Raw genomic sequence first — 22,538 nt, forward strand, 5'->3', positions numbered from 1 at the left:
TTTCTCTAGGTGGCTAAATGTGCTGGACAAAAATGAAAAAAGATTCTGGCTGAAATATGTTGTGTGGACACGGGCCCTCACACCAATGACTTTCAACCTTTGGTAACCCCTGGAAATGATCTTCCTCGGCCTCAGGTTGAGAACCAGTGACCGAAACAGCTTCCATAATTATTTAAAGCTGTATCTTAAATTCTAAACCACAGCAGGCAGCACAGTGTCGTAGCAACTATTCAAGTTCAAGTTCCTTTTTTAGTACCCAGAGGTAGATTTTGTTGGTGGTAGCGGAGTCCTCATGCACACATATGGGAAAACATAAAGACATAATCACACATCATCCAGCTCAGGACAGTGGAACTATTCGATAAGCTATTCTGAATAAATCTGCAAGGTTTTAAATCAACATGTACTTTTCTTCAATATACACATTAACAACACAATAAGTTTTAAAGAGGGTTCAATGAAATAAATGTCATTTCGACCTATAAAAAGAACGTTTTCATGCATCATATAATCTCAGTGTCATAGTCATAGTGTATGCTTTATGTTATATCGTCTAGTATTTAAATGACAAAATGCGTTTTGTGGAAAAAGTTTTAAAAAATTGTGTTGTATTTTAAAAAGGCTGAAAGAAAGAAATTGTGCATAAGAAAGCCTTGTGTTAGACTGTGAAGGAACCATGAGTCCTAGAGCTGGGTTAGTAAGAGAGAAAGTATTAATTAATGTTTCAGAAAGTCCAAACTGGAGAGATGAGTGGAAAACTACAAGAAAAAAAGATTAATAGATCAACAATAACAAGCTTCAGCTGAGATTTTGTGGCTCTCTATCTCAGTGCTTCAAAGGAAGAAAGGAGGGGATTACTGAGATGTTACAAATCAGGCGGAGATTTACAAAGGATAGAAACCAGGACGAGAGATTGCAAAAAGACAAAGAGCAGAATTGTTGGCCTCTATGTGAGCGAGGGATAAAGCGGTAAAGACAGACTGAGTGAAAGAGGCTGAGAGAGAGAGAGAGAGAGAGAGAAGGGGGGTCAAGGGTCACCTGTTGAGTTGTGATATTAATCTAAACCCAGGCCGTTTTTCCTCTGTCCATGGCTGCTGTTCCCTTCAAAGAGAGACAGAGGGGAAAAGAATGATAGACACATTTACTGGGTGAGAGCAGAGACCCCTGGTACTGCCTCAAAAGTTGGGAAGGAGAGAAGACACCTTGGTAAAAAAAAAAAAAAATATGATGAGTCAGTGTGTTCAAGGAAGAAAGACCCTGGAAAAAACTCAGATACAGCACAATACTTTGGAGGAAAATGAAACGACAGAAACAAATCAAAAGCAGAGGATGGAAAAACTGGACACAAACAAAGACTGGAGTGCTAACGAGAAAAATGACTCGAAGGCAGATTTATAAACCTGCAGCTGAGAGCAGTTACAGTACAAGCTGTTCCCTCATATCCAACTGGGAGAGAAAAATGGTGCAACACCACCGGCTCTCTGGAGAATGGCCGGCCAGAGAGGGAAACGACATAAACAACTTGATGTGAAGGGTCATTGTCGAGGCCTGAAACGGTGGAGTGGGAACAGTGACTGAGTGGATTTTTCTGAAGCGTTCAGCAAAAAGGAGGTCTTGACTCTTCCTCGAGAGTATGTAGAAGGAATCACTTCTTCTAACTAATCTACTTCTAGTCTTCTGAAAATACAAAATGGTACACAAAAGAACCCAAATGTCCTGTTGGATTGGACCATCTTTCTTTTCAGCCATGTGGGTGGTCATGTTCTCTGTATGCTTGCTGACAACAATATATCACCAATAAATATGTTTTTCAATTTCAGTTTGTTACAATCTTGAGTCTTATTTCATAGTTTTGGTTTCTAAACCACCATAAGGAGGTAAAAATGAGAGTGAGTGCATGTTTTTCTTGTACCGTATATTTCATTTCTCAGATCTCAGCAATCAACCTTCTGAGCACAAGGTAAAATTAGTCCTCCCACTCTCTGTGCCTTTGAGTACGTATCATGTTGCCTTTAATTACCCAACAGGTACATGCAGTTGTCTCTCATTTCCTTTTGCCCTTGTGGCCCAGGAACAGTAATTGTATCTTGCCTTGTAACCTGATGCACCAATGGTTTGTCACACAGAACCATCTGTGAGGGGAGCTGCTAAAACTGTTTGGAAAAAAGGACAAATAATGGCAGATGATTGGTTAAACCATCTGTCTATCACCGTCTATCACTGGTTAAATTCACCCAAAGCAGCTAAGCTAACCTCTTCAGGAGCTGTTGTTTGCAAACATACAACTTACTGGTTGTGAAATCTAAAAACACATGTAGCTGCCAGAAGTTCCTTAAAAGACGCTCATTGGTCAGAACATCTGAGGTTCAGACACAAGCACAAACTTGAAGAATGTCAAGATGAATTTGCGAGATCATGTGATCACCCCAAACCAAATGTATTGCAAGGTAACTTTCCTCGCACCCCAGAAAACTAATCAGTAGTCCTATGTTACCTGAGCCCAGGTCAGACTTGTCAGTTAGTCTGTGGATCATTATAAATATGCTTAGACAGTAACGACCCAGGTAAGTATAACATCAGCTGCTGTAACTAGCTGGACACTAGTCATACAGCAGGTGAGCATCTCTGACATGCCAGCGTCCCTTCATGCACTGCCACTAGCAGAGGAGTGTAAAAACAAAAGCTACAAACCACAACACCTGGTTTAGCCAGCATGCTCATCACTGGGTGTAATAGTTTATATAAAATTTATCTTTAGAGATATGATGTAGGCTGTGGAATGCAGATGAGCTCCGGCGCTCCACCAAGCCAACAACAAATATCGAGACTGACAAAGTAACATCTTCATTTTGTTTGTTACTGCCTGTTACTGAGTTTTCCTGCTGGATTCTCTCATGTTGAGAAACAAGGCTCTGCTACTTTAATCATTCCACAGCAGTGCAGCATTAAGGATGAATCACAGACAGGCTGATGGTCAACTGGGGTAAACCAGCCGAATATTATGCAAGGATGGTCGTTTATGTGCAGCTTAGTACATCTAATGCTGACCGATGCTTTTGATCAGTATGAAACAGCCAGACGCAATTTTAGAGTGAGGGAAAAAAAGAAAATCGATGTTGACAAGCAGAAACACTGGCCTCTTTTAAAAGGGGTGCAGCAATTAGACCACCTAGATGGAGTACACACCCCCTGAGAATCATCACCCCACATCTGCCAAAGTGGACATTTTAAGATCTCTCCTCTCTGTCTTCAACAGAAAAATCTCCAGGGAGCTTGGACTGGGATTTCATCCCGAGAGAGGCTGGTACAGGAATAGCAGGCCAAAGATGGGTGAATGCAAGAGGAGGAGGGCGTGGGACTGGATCTGACCCTGAAACAGATGGTCTCCGAAGGGACGCATCCAGGGCTGTACTCAGGTCTGATGCCTCAGGACCCAGGAAACCCTCGACCAAGAAATCCTCTTCTCGGACACCAGCGTACAGTAATATTCTTTGGCACATTTCTGGACAGCCACTATACTTTGAATAAACTTAACAGAACAGATGGTGAATAAAAAAAAGGAAATAAAATCTTGACCCCAACTCACTACAGATGGTCAACGTTGAGAAATCACTACTTGGAAAAAAAAAAAAAATGGCCTCACGAAATCCAAAGAGATGATAAAATCTGCTGGACAGACTGCTGGTCATAGATCAGATGGAGGCTGTGTGAACGGCTCTGTTCCCCAGCATTTCTGTCATGCCGGACAATCCCTTAGCACTGGCCACTGCTTCCAAGTCTCGATCTAAAAGAGGCTGGGAAGCTTGGCATGAATCATCTTAATATAAACATGCTGCAGTAAAAGTATAATGTCTTCCAAAATATGCATGCAGCACATCTCTCTCTCCCCTTACATTAAGTGGTATAGGGAAAAAAATAAATACAATTAACTTGAGTATCATAATTCTTCTCTTTACGAATCCCTAAATTGATTTGTTGACCACTGAACTGATTTTAGAGAACAAGTTCTTAAGCTTGGTGCTAATGCATAATAGGCATTAACATCAACATGCTAACAGAAATTAGCATCACACTGATGATATCGAATCGGGAGAAAAGCAGCGCTTGTTCTGAGTCGTCGGTGCTCGAGAGGCTGGGTGTACAGCAGATAGCTGCTCACTGCTGTGGTAGTTAAAGCACTGAAACAGTTAAAGAGCTCTGCGGCTCATCTCCCTCGCTGACTGGCGGTAATGCAGTGCAGATGTGGTTGGCGTTATAAACACTTACCGCCCCACTCTCCCCTGAGACGGACAAGCAGAGGATCTGCCTCTCACAACAACAAAACAAGAGCCTAAGACCATTAACATGGATGGATATTAAGATGAGGCGCTGATTTGTTCTCAAACAAGATGAAAACGGTTTCAGTGTTTCTTTAATCGCAGTGTATTTTGGACAGTCTCTTGTAAAGAGTGTGACAAAAGAAAATTTCCTCCAAAGGGATTTCCCAACTGGATGAAGAGCCTGGCTAGACTTCAGTTCAGGCTTTGATTTCACATTTCCCTTCCAACAGTGTGTTATGTCTCTACTTAAAATTGATTGTGTAAAAGCAACCTTATGCGCTGTTAACTCATTTAGCCACATATGAAACTGGAGCACTGGAAACATCTGTCTTGAATATGACCCTGACAAGTGGTGCAGTTTTGTTCCTGGGTCCAAGATGCCAGTAAAATGTTAGATGGCAACTTAACAATTACAATTAGCACAAACAAGACAGTTGAATTGAGGGATTCTGCAGATTACTCCAGCGGTCCACTCAGGGATTGGGAATTATGCAGCTATCATACTTTAAATTTTAACAGACAAAATACATCATTAACTTTTCAGAGCTGCAACAATTAGCTGATCACTCTAAAGCAAATGAGTTGCCACCCAATTTTTTTTTTCTTCCAAGAAATAATGTCACATGTCTGCTGGTTCAAGCTGTTTAAATGTAAAGATCTGCTGCACTTTTTTGTCTTTTATGACGGTAATTGAAGAGTCTTTGGGTTTTGGACTGTTGGTTGGACAAAAGATGCTATCTGAAGACGTCAGTTTGGTTTCCAACAAATTTAAAACAGCTTCTCATTTCAATTGTGAAAATAAACAGCAGATGAATCGTTTGTACGAGAATATGCACCAACATCCTGTTTTGAAAGTAGAGAGCTGGTGTGCTATCACAGAGTATGATGGTGAGTCACTGTCCAGTTCTTTAGTGGAATCCTGGATTGTTTTTCTACGTGACCTTCCTCTTTAAATGATGACTAGTTGCTACTAGTAGTCTTGTTTTGTCTGTAAGAGCTCTCCAGTCTGATTTTCAGCGGATGAGGAGAGTATCTGCTGCAGGTTTATATAGTTACACCTCAATGAAGGCATTTTCTAACCTATTTCTTCTATGTAATATTCATCTCCATCCTCTTTTGTCATTCTACACCTTCACATGGTCTGTGAAAACCAGAGTCTGTAAATCAACCAGGAACCATAAAAGTCTAATTCACTCGTGACATCCTGCCAGATCTCGATAGGCAAAGTTTCCGGAGGGTTTACTTGCCAGATTTTTTATAGCAGGAGTACAGAGAGCTACTAGAAATAAGAGCGAGTAGCCAGGAGCACCATTGTTTGTCTTGGCATGAAAGATCGAAATCAAATCAGAACATTGTTTTAAAAGTGAGCTGGGCACACCCCAAACTAAACTATGGCCAATACAGCAACACTAAAAAGCAACTTAAAAGACATAAATGTAAAACTTGTGTTAGGGTTCAGTGGATGTGTGTATTTAAAGCAGATGGATTTTGGTGTTCTGCTGGTTTTTGGACACGGTCAGTTAAGGCCAGTAAATTAAGGGGAAACTTCTAGATCTCAGCAGTGGATTTTGGCCCATTTCAGCGATACAGGCAGAGGGGGAAGTTTATCCCTGTTACACACTGTGACAACAATCTGCTGCAGGTTGGAGCAGGAGGCTCGGCTTGGCCTGCAGAGACTTGACAAACCTGATGCCAGTCGCAGACAGGATTTAAAACAGCAGAGCAGGGAGAGATGAGCATGAAGTGGAGATGAATAGAGTATCACAAGGTGGCATGAAAATAGTTTAGTTCAACTGAAGAGGGAGATCGTGCAACAATCAAAAACAGACTGATGGCAATCAATGAAAATGTAGTCACAAAAGAGTTCTGGTCCACAAACAAACAGGTTTACGCCATTTTTCTATGATACTGTGCCTGTTTACCAATCTTACAGCTCTGGCTAGATGATGACAAACCATCTGTTTCAAGTTGGCCTGATAATGTTTGGCAACTTCTCCCACTGGAAAGGCTCACACATGTTCCCAGAAGAGACCTGTATGGGTTTTTTCTCTGTCTGGCGTCCTGTTAGAGATTTAATTGGAGATGACTTTGCTGAAAAAATGTTAAGAGGTTTTGCAACTTTGAGATTGAAGTGATCCCCGAAGCAGAAAGTCCATATGTTCATTAACATCTCATTGTTATCATAGTTATAATATATGATGTTGATTTATATTTCTGTTCTGTTGCCTTGTTTTGTTTTGGTCATCTGATTGATTGTTGGCTGTTTCTGGGTCTTTTATTTTGTAATATGCCTTCCTTTTTGAAGGCAACTTAATGTTCAAAAAAGTAATTATATTAATAAATAAAAATGGCTGTCACACTTTCTGGTCAGTGTGGATCCTAGCTGTAGGTCTGCAAAACTCAAGTTTTGTGCACATTGTTTCTTTTAACGTTTTCATGAAGTGAACAACACTAGTTTGGTTTAGGGACAAAAGCACTTGGATAATTTTAGGAAATGATGATGCTTTTGGGTTAATATGATCACATTTGCTCGATCCTTTGTGGATCTGAGATTACCATCTAGATAAGACCCATTTTTTTCATACTTCAGCTTAATTTCAGACGATGTTCAGCCGTCCATTTACTTCATTTACATGGACCCTAACATAAATCTATAAGATCAGATCAAGTCGGGTGGTATAAACCTTTGTTAATCTGTTTAATAGAAAAATACTAGCACCAAGTAAACATGTTAACGTTTAATCAGTTGGATTGGAACTGATATATTAATTGGTACATGTTCACCTCATGTGGGCCTAAAATTAGGTGACATTGCTTCTTTGATTCTTCGAGGGACAGAAACGTTTTGTTAAAATAACAGAACTGGTTTTTGTCTGATAAGTTTTTAAGATACCCAACACAAAAAGAGGTTGTAAGGATTGTTGGACATATTGAGGGTTGGAAAAGCCCAGAATGACTTGTTTAAAGGAGTGTTTGATGAGATGAATGAAGCCGGAAACCACAGAACCAGAAATACAAATACTGCTTCCAGGACATGACGCAAGTCCATTTCGTACATTGTATAAACACACGGCTCAGATGAATGAATGAATGAATGAATGAATGAATGAATGAATGAATGAATGAATGACATTTTTCTCAATCAACCTGGGAAAAACTTGTTCTGTCAAAAACTGGCAGATTAGAGGCTTTACAGCAGGCAGTTCTATCTAAAGTTCTATCGTGATTAAATGCTTTGCGGCATTTAAACCAACATCTTAACACATGACCATATTTAATCTTATCAGAACGATTGGATTAAAGAAATGTTGTCCTTGTAACCACAGATACTGAGAAACAAAGTAGCACTGCGTAAATCAAACGTGTGTGTCTGCATTCAGCGGTTTGTGCCACATGGCTCTCCCACAAACACACCCACTGTGAGAACACTGATGTCTGGTTGCTCCGTGAAGACGTTTGTCAGCCAACCTGTTTTGTGCTGTCAACAATGACAAGAGGGCGTGGGCCTTATTCACTTCTACAGTACAAGCTGTTATAGTAGGCTCAACACGGAGCCTGGCCAATGTCTGTGCCGGCGCTGTACACGAAGACGAGGCAGGGTGGTTGGCGGTGGGCCAAGCTAGCATACAAAACACAAGTATGGAGACAGAGCAAGAGTGAAAGAGAGTGAGTGGGGAGGAGCTTGGCTGAGCTTTTTATCACAAGGCCATAATTCACTCCCTTGTAAACACTGAGGAAAAGCTGCTGGCCGATACACTTACTGTTCTACGTGGGCACAACCAGAGCTGGAAAAAAGGGATCTTGTAGCTCACATCAAGGCCAGCTGGTGTAGCAACGTTTTCCAGCAGGTACTGCTATTGACTTTCTGCTAAGTTGGAGATTCTGCGCCACAGGGCAGAGGTGCTGTGACAACATAAAATCTTTAAACAGTAGGACAAGTGCTGTCGGGCATGACCTTTAAAGCAAAAGGCTATCTGTCAAACACCTTTAGGGAGACGCAGCCTTCCCAGGGCTAACACAGCAACAGCATCCTGAAACTTGAAGCATTCGTGCAGGTCTACAACTCAACCCCTCACCCACAGATTATATACATTTCTGATTTGCGTTTGATAGAGATGGCTGGAGGCTAGATACAGAAAGGCAATACGAGTTGGCACAGAGAGGCCTGATACAGGAAACAGCCTGGCAAGAGGAAACAGTTCCTGTTGTAAAATAATCTAGTTAGAGGAAGAAGAGAAGACAATAACTATTCTGTCAGCAGCTCAACAGATGTGCTACTCACCTTCTCCAGTTGTTGTCCAGAGGTGGGGACAGGTACACAGCTCCATACGGAGAGCTCTCTATGTAGGATTTTAGTTAAGGAAATTATTGTTGTAAACACAGAAACATCACTGACAGCAAGTTCATTTTAAAGATTACATGTGTACATTCCCATGTTCTTAGATTGAACCACTCATGAAGGACGATAAATAGAACACAATGAATTTCCAATTGGACTTAAACTCCAAAGTATGAAGGAGCCTTCTTCAGCCTGACATTATACATGAAAATGGCAGAAGAGTGAAAGAGTTATAACTACGGCTGTACAGTATCTCATTTCCACACTGACATCGCAATGAGAGCATGTGCAATAGTCACATCACATGCAGTGTCATCTAAGGCAAATGAACGTGTCATCTTGCACATTTTTTTTATGCTTGATACAAATGGGAAACTCCGTTCCCATTTTCCATGACTAATCTACGAGAGAGGTCTTTCTGATATTACATAATTGAATCCTACTCAAGAGTTATTGGACACAGAGGAAGTTTGTTGCCTGTGAGTGACATACATGCCACCAATCACACTTATTCTTAATCAACTTATCAAACAAAGCAGGGCTTATCATTTGATAAGATGCACTCCTCCATAAATTCACTCCAGTCATTCTAGAATGATTAATTCTTTCCAAATTGAACCACTTAAGTTATCTGGTAAAAATTCCAGTATTCATAATGCAGAAAACCAAAATATCGCAATTTCAGTTTTTTTTCCAATACCATGCAGCCTTAGGTATGACTGGATGACACATGAACATGCTCAAGGAGAAAAGAAAGTATTCACATTGCGGGCACATTCTCATCGAGTCTAACTGCGGTTGAAGACAAGTGTGAACAACAGAGCTGCCTCTTTCAAACACTTAATGAAACAAAGACAGCATTATTTCATTTACAACTGGGAGCTAAGGCAGAGTTTCTGGCATTGTCTCTAACGGGGGGCAGGACTTCAGGAGGGTGGCGTTTTATCTTTTAGTGTTTTAAAGTCAAGCTCTTGTGCTCGACTCTCCTGTCTGACAGACTGTTAAATATGTTGACCAATCACCAAAATAAAGCCCAGATCTGGTGCCCCACAAGGCCAACCACTGCTCTACACTGCATTCAGGCCTTGGACGAATTATTATCAGGAGTGAGACAGATTTACAGAGACTGGAGTCCTGCTAGCACTCATTACCCCTGACACACAACATGGGATAAACCCATTTTCATATATACACACACAATACAACTAAGTGGAAAAGACACTATTTCGGCTTCTTTGGATACAGAGGAAGGAAGCAAACAAACAAACTTGCCAACCTGGTTACTTGACTGGTTCATGCACTCGTACATACACACTGTAATGGTGGGCTCAACTCAAAACAGAAGCGTGCTTCAGTCGAGTGTCTAGAAGCGGTGCCACAATTCTCCACATAGAAAATTTTAGTAGATACTCATGTTAAACGTTTTTTTTCTCTAAGCAACGACATCTAAAGATAGGACTATTTTACTACTATGGCTTTGCTTCAGCCTGGTGGCTTTTTACAGGTTAAGTTAAAACAATGACTGTGACATTGGGTCACATGTCCAAAATCGGCCTCAACATCTTTAACCAATTAGAGCCACAAACCACTTTTCCATTTCAACCATGAGTGGATAAGCCACAGACATCACCTCTCATCCAAGAGGCTTCCTCAATTCATGAACGGAAGAAGCGGGAGATGAAATGCAACATTTACTGGCTGAATGTTATCAATAACACCTATGAACATTCACCAAACAACACGTAATTATTTCAATCCAAACTTTTCAAATTTGAACTTATTCCGTGTGGGGTATATCTGCCAAACCAGGATTTTTAGTTGTTCAAGTAATTACTCAGTTTATAGCATGGAACCAGTGCATCTGGCAATAGAAAAAGTTGAAGACCACATGATATCCCACATGACCTAGAATTTAGACCTCGTCAGGTCTTGTTTAGGACCTTGTTTTTTCTGTGTCAGATTTTGCTACGATGACTTCTGACCTCTTTCTTTAACACAAAGCCTGCTCAGACAAATGCAGTTTTCTCAAAGAACAAAAAGATGTCAGCAGAATAAACGTCTGTCTTCACTGCTCATCGTTCCCTCTGCTGGGGTTTTATAACAGCCAAGAACACTTGGAGATGGATAGTTTAGTCTATTTTGGCCAAAACAACACCAACGATCTCTTTCACCAGTGACCTTTATATCATTTTGACCAAACAATCTCTATGTATACAGGGCACATATATGCACAGTATGTATAAGTGTGGAACCAACACCACCCACCTCACACAAAAGGTCCAGCTGCTTCTTTTTTTTATACTAACAAGCAGACTTTTACAGTGCCTCCACCCTGCCTGTATGTATACATTACCCAACCCCTCTCAAAGTATATTTAGAGTTCTGCTATACTGGTTGAAGTTTTTTCAATTCAAACAACCCACGAAATGTATGTCTCAACCATCTGTTGTCCCCACCAGACTGTACACAAACTGTAGAAACAACCAAGTTCATCAAAGATGTCACAGTTTACTGACAATGAAAGGAAAAAAATACACGTGGGTTTGTGGAATGTTTTCCGCAACATACATCACACATACTGAGCCTAACCGTTAACATTATGCATCTGTTCCGATAGTTATCCGTGGAAATATACACTGGTATGACATCACACGCTGGGACACAGGACAAATTCCCTTCCAGCTATCACACACCACAGTGACAGGTCACTGAATCATCTCCATCCCGAGGTAGGAAATAAACATATCCGCTTACTAAAATGCTATGAGGTGGGGGCGTACTGATGGATCAGACGGCTAAGTGGTGTTTCATGTAAATGAAACATATTTGGTGTGAAGACAGATAAGGAAATGTAATCCCTGTCCTCCTTACTACAAAGGAGCTCACCAACTAGATATCATTTACAAAAATCATTTTAAAACAAAAGACCAACTGGTTAGAATGGAGAAGAGGCACTGCACTGTAGTAAGAAGACAGTCAATTGAACTATAAATAATAATAATAATAAAATGAAATCTTAATAATTGTAACTGATATATCTGTGAATACTGGCCGATGATATTGATATCAGTGCTCTAATTTAATTTCAAACAATAAAGATTAGGGTTGAGATGTAAAATATCCCGATATATCATCAAATGATAAATCAACACTGGAATTTTTTTTTTTTTTACTCCTCCATGTCGTTATCAGCTTCACCCCCAAAACTCCAGCATGGCTCAGGCTCTAATAGGGACCGGGGGCTGCAGTGATTATTAATACAATGATATGAAATTTGGCAACTGCTTATCTGCTGTATACATTTTTTCTGTAGAAGTTTATAACAAACTTCAGGTCTTCCACGACATAATCCTTTTTAAATCATAATAACAGCGTTTGTTCAACCTAAAAACCCTGCGATGCCGTAACATTGCCTGAGATGGTTACAGCACCATGAAAATCTCATATCACTGCAGCCCTAACAGGGACTAAACACAGTGGTCTTATTCAAGTTTTGTAGAGCTGGTCTTTCTGCTCTCCACATCAAACACGTAATGATTCCCAAGGGGCTGAAGTGCTGTAATTATGGTTCATTTTCAGAACAGCATTTCAAGATTACACACAACGATCCAGCTGTTAATAATTCTGGTCTAAATTCAACCACTGTTGTCTCTCTTCAGAACCACATAAGATACCAACACAGCAGTAATGAATTCCGACACACACTTGCACATGTGATAGCTGACTGGTAATAACATTCATGGTGATTGGCTGCGCAGTGTAAATGGGGACAGTTTATATAACACACACACACGGCTTATGAAATTGAACGAATAAATTATGTGACCATGGAATTTGTAACCAAAACAGCAGCAGAATCAAGCAGAAATATAAATTTGATTTTTCTGCTTGTTCTCGCTCCATCACTGAGGAAACTGTGGGGACAAAAGACTTTGAAGAATGCAGCTAAAAGTTGAAGTGCAAACACCGACTCCTCTGTTCCTCAGCCTGTGGACTGCCACCATTAAAAGAATTAAGACTCTTCTGCAGCTTCGCCATGAAAATCACACCTTCTGCTGTGGACACACGGATGCCTGTGTGTGTGCATTCAGAGTATGCCGAGAATCTCCTACTGTCAATGTCCATTGGGCGTAAGTAAAGCGCAGTGTCTCTGCGTCACATTTCAAATTAGCATAATGACTAATTCTGTTCCTGAGGCTACAAAACAGCTGCCTACACTGGTAAGTGTCGTCACGCTTCAAACCACACCATAAACACAAACTGCCATAAAAAAAACAACAACGACAACAAAGAAGACCGACCACCTGGAAGCCATAACGTTTCCACGTCACTGATTACCCTTTCAGATCTCCTACTGTCAGTGATTTAGGCTTGGAAGGATATCTGCCGTCCGTGCTTGTCGATGGGTCGGCGATGGGGGGAGTTGATGCGGTTTCGATCCCTGTGGACCCTCTCGACCAGCCCGTGGTGGCGGGTTCCTCTGACAGAGTCCAAACCTGATGGAAAGCCGCCCTGAGAAAGAGACATCAGACACATGATTTCAGTGTTTCTTCTTCAAATTATCAAAACAGTTTCTGTGAGTTTCAGTGAGGTTTGGTAAGCTCAGAGCTTGCTGGATCTCCATATTCATTCAATTTAATTAGGGTTAAAAAACAGGTTATCATTTGGTGGAATCTAGACGCGATTTAGTTTGTTGAGTTTTGTTCCCTGGAGAGAAGGTGAATGGATCCTCTCCGTGTGGGGATTGATTTCTGGACCTGGCCACAGTGTTGAAATCGCAATTACTGCTCCACCTCAAAGGGCCATTCTTCCAAATAACAAGGGTACTTTCACCTGGACCCTCTGTGTCCCAGCACTGCCCGGTCCTTGGAGAGCTGACACAGATACCGGCCCGGTGCCGCAGAGAAGCACTCCTAGATAAAATACTGCATTGCTTGAAGGAGTACCGAGAACTACGGCACTGATCTTTTATTCCTTTATTTTTTTTTTCAGTCAGCAGCTGAATTATTTAACACACCCGGCAGAAGCTTGTTTGCACTTCAGAACGTCCACTTCAGTGTTTTGATCATTTTGCAGTCATACTACCAGTAGTTCACAAACTGGAGGAAAGCTGCATCGACCATTTGAATGGTTTTCAACGAGTAAATTAACTGGCAACTATTTTGATCAATTAATAGATTTGGGGTCATTTTTTAGAAGGGAAAAAAAAGACCAAATTCCTCGATTTTAACTTCTTTATTCTGACATTTTCTGGCTTCTTTCCTCCTTTACGACAAGAAACTGAACTTGAGGATGACATTTTAGACTTTAGGAAACACTGATCGACTTTTTTTTTTTTTTTTTTAACATTGTCTGACATTGTCTGATCGAAAAATCATTATTGTTAATTTTCCTACATTTTGGAAAATCTTTGACCACGTTTATCATAATCCGTGACATTTGTATAATGTTTTCCATACAATTTTTTAAGCTTAGCAAATAAGACGGATAAATTAATATATAATATAATATATGTACATATAAGCATGTTGTATTGGGGCCTGGGAGGGTCTAGCCATAACAAAACATCTCCTTAGAGAAGGTGTTGTGGTCTAAAATATTGTGGAAGCCACTGAAGTAGACAACATTAGACCTGCGGGTTACTGTGGTCAGGCCTTGAAAACCTCAGAATGAGAACAGGACCTTGAGTTTTGTAGATACTAGTCCCAGGGGGCAGGGTTCGGAAGAAAACATTCATGTTTAGTTTGACATGGACCGTTCATTCGCTTAAGGGGAGCATTTGAGTCCAGTCACACAAAATAAACTGCACTGATTTCCAGCACCAGTACGTCTGCAAGGCTGAGATCAGACCCACACTAGCAGCACTGTGTGGAAGAAATGCTGGCAAAAGTAGCTCATCCTGGCTTTACTTTTACTGCATGCCTCGATAAAGTCAAGACAACCGGACGCCCCTTAGATACTGTTGCTAGGTCGCACAATCTTGACACTGAAAAACATGGCGACGCTGGTCCAGTTTAGCCAGCTGCAGCAGTGTTTAATAGACAGTTTCTGGGACCGAGGCAATACAGCTTCAATAGAGTCGACAGCGAGTACTACAGTACATGATGGAAGGATACGCTCATGTTAAGCTTTATGAACATGACAAAACGATGAGGCCAAGTCAAGGAAAACAAGAGAATCCACACATGCTTGGTACCACACTCTCTTGTCGTAGAGGCCATGCATGACAAGATTTTCAGTCAACATCACTCATTATGGTCTGGATACTGTGTGTCCCCTTCATCTCTTCTTGGGACTAATAAAGTAATCTATATATTTATTCCTGATAACCAACGTGGTGCAGTGAACTCACTGCGTCTATGTCAGATGAAAATATGCAGATGCAAAATATTTTTACACCTTCTGTCCGACACATCAAAAGAAACCATTGACACTGAGTGGACGAGTGACATGACAAACAGTATTCAATGTACAGTACTGTTCATTGCAAAAACCCTGGAATAAGCAATCCTGATTAACCTTAAAAGCTGGGGGGTTTTTTTCCAGACAAAGATCACAGCAAATTCTGAATTTAATGGAAAAGTTGAATCCCACCTGAAATTCAGTGCTGGTGTTGCCGATCTGATTGACGTTAGGCAGAGAGCCTCCGTAGTACGGCGCCCGTGTCTGAGACAAACGAAGCTGCTGGATCTTCTGAAACTGCACCTGTCAGTTGAAAGAGGGGACAAAAACAAATACACAACTGTCAGAAATAATAAATTCTGCACATGTGGAGGAAATGTAGCCTCAAGATGACAATTACAATCTTCTTTCCCGCTGCTGTCATTAGAAATAAATGCAGAGATCAGAGACACAGATTTACTGTTTCATCATACTGTTTGTTTTTCCACTTTCAGTGCTCTTAAAGATCCAATTTGAATTTTTAATCCCATGCCTTTTTTTCAAAAGCATGTGCTGCAAACCATGGATGTCGATTTCACATGTTGTAAAGTCGTTTCGTTGCACAAGCAGCTACTCCAGTGTCGAAACAGCAACCGTCACACATTACCACTACTGACAGAATACATTTTTAGGCCTGTGTGCCAAACAACCCAATGAATCAAATACTCTTATCATCTAATGGAGCACAGGATGCAGGATAAAAATGCAGCAGACCTAGATACAACTTAAGGAGACACATTCTAGGAAATAGGCAGCCTGGCATCCAAAAGAGGCACCCTACCAGACGAGATGCCACAACGATTAGTTCGCAGAAAACAGAAGGCAGCTTGTTCTGCCAAGGTGAGGAAAACAGATCCAATCGTCAACTGTGATCAGGAATAGGCAAATCAATGGGGCAATTCTTCCTTAGACTGCCGAAAGGGCAAAATTTGAATCTCAAAGACTGACCTTGTTAGATTTTATCAGTGGATTTACAGAGAACGGAGAGATTGTGACTGTGACAAGAAATCAGGACTGGGCTGGAAATTGTAAATCGAAATGATCAAATCCTCTGGTGCAATATTTGTCAGATGTATGTAGCAGATATGATGCTATCAACCAGCAACAAATGTTTGTATAAGGTGTTTCAGGATGTCATCTTTCCATTTTATAGTCCAAGAAACTCATCAAGTTGTTGAGAAATGAATCGAGGGATTAATGGACAATAAAATGAAACATTAGTTGCAGCCCGAGTAATAAAAATTTGAAGTCTGCACCCAAACTGCTTTGAAAGGAGAAACACATTACAGTTTCATATCCAGCACCCAAAATGTCAGTTTAATTCTGTGTGAACTGCGGCCAGCGAACGTCAGATTACAACTGTGCCAGCTGTCCGAAGCAGAGGGACATAATGACAAACATATTACTGACATTACTGTGATTAACTCGGACGTCCCACCAGGAACATTTCATTTTCCATCCAGGACGAATAAAAAAAAACAAAAAAACATTTAAATATCCAGAAAATAAATCCTCATTTAAACCTCTTACTCCAGTGTTGGCGTTAGGTGTTACATAACGTCCAGCAGACTGTACACATATATGATTCATTCAGCTGAGAGACGGCTGCAGTCTGTCTGTGCACTGTGGCACCATGTACACTTGCTCAGAGCCCCTCGGGGGGGTTTGTATTAAGTCCTTTGGTCAAAATCTAGAAGCAGCTACTTCTAATTCCAGCTGTTCCTGCATCCAGCCGGTGTCGGGCCGGCTGACTGGGCTTTTCTGTCTCACAGGAGGTCAGCAACAGTTCATACCTTATGGCAAACTTTATTCAGTGTCGCCTCAAACCACATCCTCTTTGACCAGCCATTCAGGACTCTCCCGCTCATAGAAAGAGCACATTGTAAACCAATGGTATGAGAATAATGTGAAAAGAGCCTTTATATCCTCTAAAGGGTCACTATATTTATCACTCACAATGTGGATTATGTGGATTGTACCATATATCCCTAACATTTTCAAGACATGGATGAAAAAATATGTAATAAAAATGGCATCGCTTATTCCATTACATTCATTTGATAACTTTGGTTACTGGTTACTTTGCAGAATACCTGCTGCATTCAAGCTATTTCTACTTTTAAGAGCACATTTGAATATAATTTATTAATAAATTAGATAATCAGCCGACCCATATTATACAGCTTATATATACATACAGTACATGTAAACATGTCTCTAAATACTAGTACTTGTGACATTTAAGTACATTTAATATGAGATTATGAAAGACTATAACAATATTTTTTACACGATACCTTTACTTTCACTCACTATGTGTTATTGGTACAGTTTTAAAACTCTGGTCACAACATACTGTAACAAAAGGTTTAACTGTGGTGCAGCAGAGACGCCTCAACCTACCAATCATATTTCCCAGACATAGAGAACATGTTGTTTTGTTCGGATAGCAGCCAAAAAAAATAAAAAAAATAAAAATCACATCACAACCACTTTTAGATTATTTTTTCCAGGTGAAAATGAAAAGCACAAATTACCATACCCACTAAAATCATGACTCATCTGTGAGAATATTTATATGATTTAAAAAAAAAAAAAAAAAAAAGGACATTCTGCACATCGTTCAGCTGATTGTCTATTGTGAAACTATCAACCTACCTACAGCATTAACTGACACCTGAGGAGGCATCTGGAATTAGAGATGCTCAAATGTTTTTAAGAAATAAACTGGTTACACTGGACATTGTAAATACAAGTCTGACCTAGGATCAGCCCAGTGAGGAGTTATTAATAACAAACTAGATATTTGGTACTAATATTTAGAGCCCTGTTGATACACTGAATGGCTGAACTGTAAGCTGATATTGGCTGATCACAGATATATTGATACTGGTGGACGTCTCGCATGATATGAAATGTTATGAAAACTCTTATTTTTGAAATACAGAAAATAGAAAATGAGGGTAATTGGGGTAATTCATAATTATTAAATTCACAGAGAAGTTTACTGTTCCAGTTTAACATCCTGCCTCTGTTCTCTGCGTCACAAGTATTTGATGGCTGAACCCTCAGCTGATATTAATGCGCTCTATTTTTTTTATTATTATCAATTAATCTGATCTGACCATCACATGATCACATTGCTCATGAGCAGCAAACACCACAGAATTCATTTTTAGCCCCTATGGCCTGGAAAAAAACAAAAAACAAAAACACCATCAAAATAACAGCAGGTTATTTTTCCATAAAAGAAAACAAAAAACAAAAAAAAAAGAAAAGCAGTACGACTTGTCCTTTTTCTGTTAGCATGTAAAGTTCAACTAACAAAATGACTGTTAATGGAGGAGTTAACACAACATTAATCACCAGCTGTTTGGTTAAATGATTATTCATTTGAGTCATTTATCAAGAAGAATAATTCAAACGTTTTCTGGTCGCAGCCTCTTCAATGGGAGGATTTGGTAACGCTGGACAATACATCGATGTTGCATCATTATCGTATTATTAGACTACATATTGAAAAAAGTCAGCATTACAGTGGAGTGATGTCATTATCTGGACTTCCCAGACTGCTCTACTTGGTCTAAACTATTCCTTTACGCATTCAGCCATCATGTCCATGTAACTGATGATTATTTTTAACAAATAATCTCACTGTCATCCCCACAATTTTTCTACAGTATCAGTCGAGGTATTTGGTCAATAATATGCCGATATCTGATTTTGTTTTGCTGTTAAAATGCCAAAATATAGAAGACATATATTGTGTATTACAATATAAATGTAAATATTGTGACATTTTGCTTGTTTGTACGGCCTTACAGCACAGCTTTGGTACTCGGTCCTATAAGTAGAACGATAAAATCTTGTCATGTTGGAATCTGATGGCCAGATTTCACTGTTTTCTTATATTCTAAAGTCTAAACAAGTCATCGGTTCATCAGAAAAACATCCCCAGATTGATTCATACTGATTAGAAGATTGTCAGCTGTTTTTGTTTAGTTTCTAGCTGACAAACTGAAATAATAACTGGGGCAGAACTCTTTCACGCCTAAACACAGATTCATTCAGGTGTATGTTATGATCCACCTGAAACAGAAACATAAAGCACGTGTGGATTCATTTTGCTCTGGGGGGACGTCTGAGCATCAGTTCTGCGAATGATTATGAGCACTGACCCGGCACAATAATGAGAGTAGATGCTTGTAGTGTCCTGGGTGCACCTCAGGTGTGAACCCATGGGAACTGATCCAACATGAGAGGAAGACGAGGATGTAAACAGCAGGTCTGCAGACATGCATGCTGCAACACTGCCCCAGTCTGAGCAGCGCCAGGGAGCTTTCTTTCTTTCTTTCTTTCTTTTTTTGGCGGGTGGCTGAACTGCAGAGGAGCCACTTTCCCATTTCCTGTTGCACTGCTGATTGAAACGAAAACAGACGACAGGTCTCTGGAGTGTGTGTGTGTGTGTGTGTGTGTCATTGCAACCCCACCAAACTGTTTTCGTTTCGTCTTCACGCTGACAGACGTGGGCTGGCCACTGTTCAGTGAATGCAACAAGAGGAGAAACAAGAAGTTCTGGTTGAATACCAGAAATCTCAGTCAGCAGATGAAGCAGCTCAGACACCCAGCAGGCAGCTCGCTACAGAGGCGCTTTGTCACGTAATAACCACTGATAATTATGTACATAAAAAGAAGAAGATTAGCTTACGAAATGTTGTGTATTTACCCTTGAGACAGTCAGGTCTGTCATCAGCTGTTCGAAGGCCCGCGTCTCCTCTGCTTGCTTCTGGTTGTGCAGCGCGATCTTCTCGCTGAACTTCCTGGGGTTTGAGCCACCTGTGCCCGGGGAGCCGGACATCGTGCGGGCCGCAGTATTCACAACTTCAGCGACTTGGAAAAAGTAGAAGACGGTGCTGGAGGAGGAGGAGGAGGAGGGGGGCTCTACTTTTCAAAGTCTCCCAGTGAGCGTTGCCGTGAACCCGTCAGCGTTTCAAAAACCACAGCACACATTATTGGGTTAGCCGAAGTCAGTTCAAGAGAAGTACAACTCCGTGCTTAGCTAGCAGCTAACGTGAGCTAAGCTAACGTTTTAAAGCTGCCCGTGAATAAAAGTTGACTTCTTGTGCCTGGAGAGCAGATTAATCACAGCGTGTGTGTGTACTTTATCTGTCTGTAAGTCAACTCAGATGACTTTCAAAAAGTATGCTGTGTTGATTACAAGGAGTTAATGCCAAAATATAACTTCATATTGACACATTTCCAGCGAACCACTTGTTTGAATCTAACGTTAACATAACGTTAGCTGTCATTGCTAACGAGGTGAACGGAGAGCCGAGCAACAGCTGCAGCTAGCCGAGTTAGCTAAGCTGCTGTCAGTGCCATCCCGACGATTCTGACAAACGCACTTTGCCAACCTGTGGACACTCGAACAACAACTTAACACACACACGTTTTAAAGCAACCCCGAGCCCAAAATACTGAGCGCCGGTGCTAAGAGAAAGTTGTTAGCCTCGTTAGCTCAGTCTCGCTAGGAACGTTAGCAAAGCTCCCGAGCAGTTGGGCAAAGGTTTGCTCGGTAAATTGTATTTCAACAAGTGTCCGCTGGGTCTTGTCCGGACTTCAATGAATTTCGACTTTATGTTGTCCCCTCTTCCTCCTCCTCCAAAAGAAAAAAAAAGGGGGCAACAAGCAAGCCTCAATATTCACAAAGTGATGCAGGGAGCGTAAAATCCACAAATTTATCACTTAAAATGATCTGACAGCGCTCCGGAGTCGAGTCTTGTGTTAATCCACGGACAGCTGAGAGATTTCAGACAAACTCCAACCCGACGGCTCCATGAAGATAAACAAAAACCGCGGCGACAGAAAAGCTTCCTTCCCTCGCCTCCGCTCAGCCACGATTCTTCTCACTGACTGCCTGCTTTGCAAATGTTTTTCAGCTCATTAGCCGTCGGCTGACAGGGCTTGTAACCGCAACTCAGATCCGCTGGCTTGTTATCCTCACACTGCTGCGAGAAAAACATTACCTCGTTAAACAGCGTCAGTACCGCCGGCGTCCACAGGGCGGCGACAGCCTGCACACAGCAGCCTGCCGAGTGATGATTTAATATAATATAATATAATATAATATAATATAATATAATATAATATAATATAATATAATATAATATAATATAATATAATATGTATGCATTTGGTTTCATTTTCACAGAAGCAGTTGTCAGGAAATGACATCAGGATGGATAGAAGACAGAAGAAGAAGAAGATAAGGAACACATATGTCCAAATTTGACTTAAATGTATTAAACTTATTTCTTTGCTAAAAAAAAATAACTTATTCATATGGGTATAACTTTATAATGACCATCAATAATAAATGGAAAAATGTTATGATGTGCGCATGCGTTCCAGTCGCTCCTACTTACTTTAACTTTGTTTTCAGCTTTTTCCACTGTTTTCATTCATTTTATTGTCTACTTTACTTTTTTTATTTATATCCTTATCTTTATCTCTTGTTTCCATTCATGCTGTATTTCTATTTCTACTTTGCACGGAGCATCTGGAACAAAAACAATTTTACCCCATGGATTAATAAAGTATTCTGATTCGATTCTGATTAGTTGTGTAATTTCACTGTTAAAGAGGTCAGATTGGGTTTCGGGGGGTTTTGCCTTTCCGTTATTTTGTTATAAAGCATTTCTTTGTGCATGTAAAATAAGTCCATGCTAAAGGGAGCCACTCTCTCCCACAGAAAACACCTGGTTTGGACCTGAACCTTACTTCCGTCACTTACGTGCATCACTATGTAACAGACGTTATATAAATATATATTTTCATGTATTTGTTATAGAATATATAAACTCCAGTCAGTCAGCAGACATACAGTTGCTCCTCCTGGTGTTATTTTAGATCACACTACTTTGCTCAGTGTGACCTGCTCTACTCTGCCTCTGATTGGCTACATCCTGTCTGTTCAGTAAAGGCACATCTGCAACTCTCATCCAAGACTGAACAGAGGTGAGATGTCTCACTCTGTAGCTAAAATGGAGAATTCAAAACACAGCGTGTAAAGAGAAGCTGCAGCGATGCACCATATGAGAAAAACAATGTGTTTTTATGAAAAATAAAGTATGTAGATATATTGTACTAGAACCCCTAAATACAAGCATGAACCTGACACCTTTAATAAACAGTGAGAGGTTGAGAGAAAAATGAAGCAGTTGTAAAGGTTAAAAGCACCAGTTGTAACTCTCTAATGGCATCAAAATAATGTTTTTAAATGAACTAGCCACTATTAATTAACCACTTACAAAGTATTATAAACATTAACAGCAACTTTCCAATAAACAGTTGCTAAAAAATGGTTTGTAGAAACGTGTCATTGGTTGTTCACAGTGAAATAACACTTACTAAGTTAAATGACCTATAAAATAGAATGT

The 22,538-nt window shown here is 40.4% G+C and overlaps 1 protein-coding gene across 3 annotated transcripts in view; it reads right to left on the reverse strand.

Annotated features, from left to right (window-relative positions):
* Window positions 1-21,142, reverse strand: part of crtc3 (CREB regulated transcription coactivator 3) — a 39,008-nt gene extending 17,866 nt beyond the window's left edge. The window contains exons 1-5 of one of the 3 annotated variants that reach the window (XM_037095005.1): window positions 19,826-21,142; window positions 15,253-15,363; window positions 13,042-13,170; window positions 8,602-8,663; window positions 1,039-1,101 (exon numbers count right to left, since the gene is read on the reverse strand). In XM_037095005.1, the coding sequence (XP_036950900.1) occupies window positions 1,039-1,101; window positions 8,602-8,663; window positions 13,042-13,170; window positions 15,253-15,363; window positions 19,826-19,957 (497 nt within the window). In that variant the 5' untranslated portion in view covers window positions 19,958-21,142. The remainder of the gene's footprint in view (window positions 1-1,038; window positions 1,102-8,601; window positions 8,664-13,041; window positions 13,171-15,252; window positions 15,364-19,825) is intronic. The other 2 variants (XM_037095006.1, XM_037095007.1) reach the window with 2 other exon arrangements.
* Window positions 21,143-22,538: the final 1,396 nt, after the last annotated feature.

This window comes from Acanthopagrus latus, chromosome 4, assembly GCF_904848185.1.
Source record: "Acanthopagrus latus isolate v.2019 chromosome 4, fAcaLat1.1, whole genome shotgun sequence".
In the NCBI taxonomy this organism is placed as follows: Eukaryota; Metazoa; Chordata; class Actinopteri; order Spariformes; family Sparidae; genus Acanthopagrus; species Acanthopagrus latus.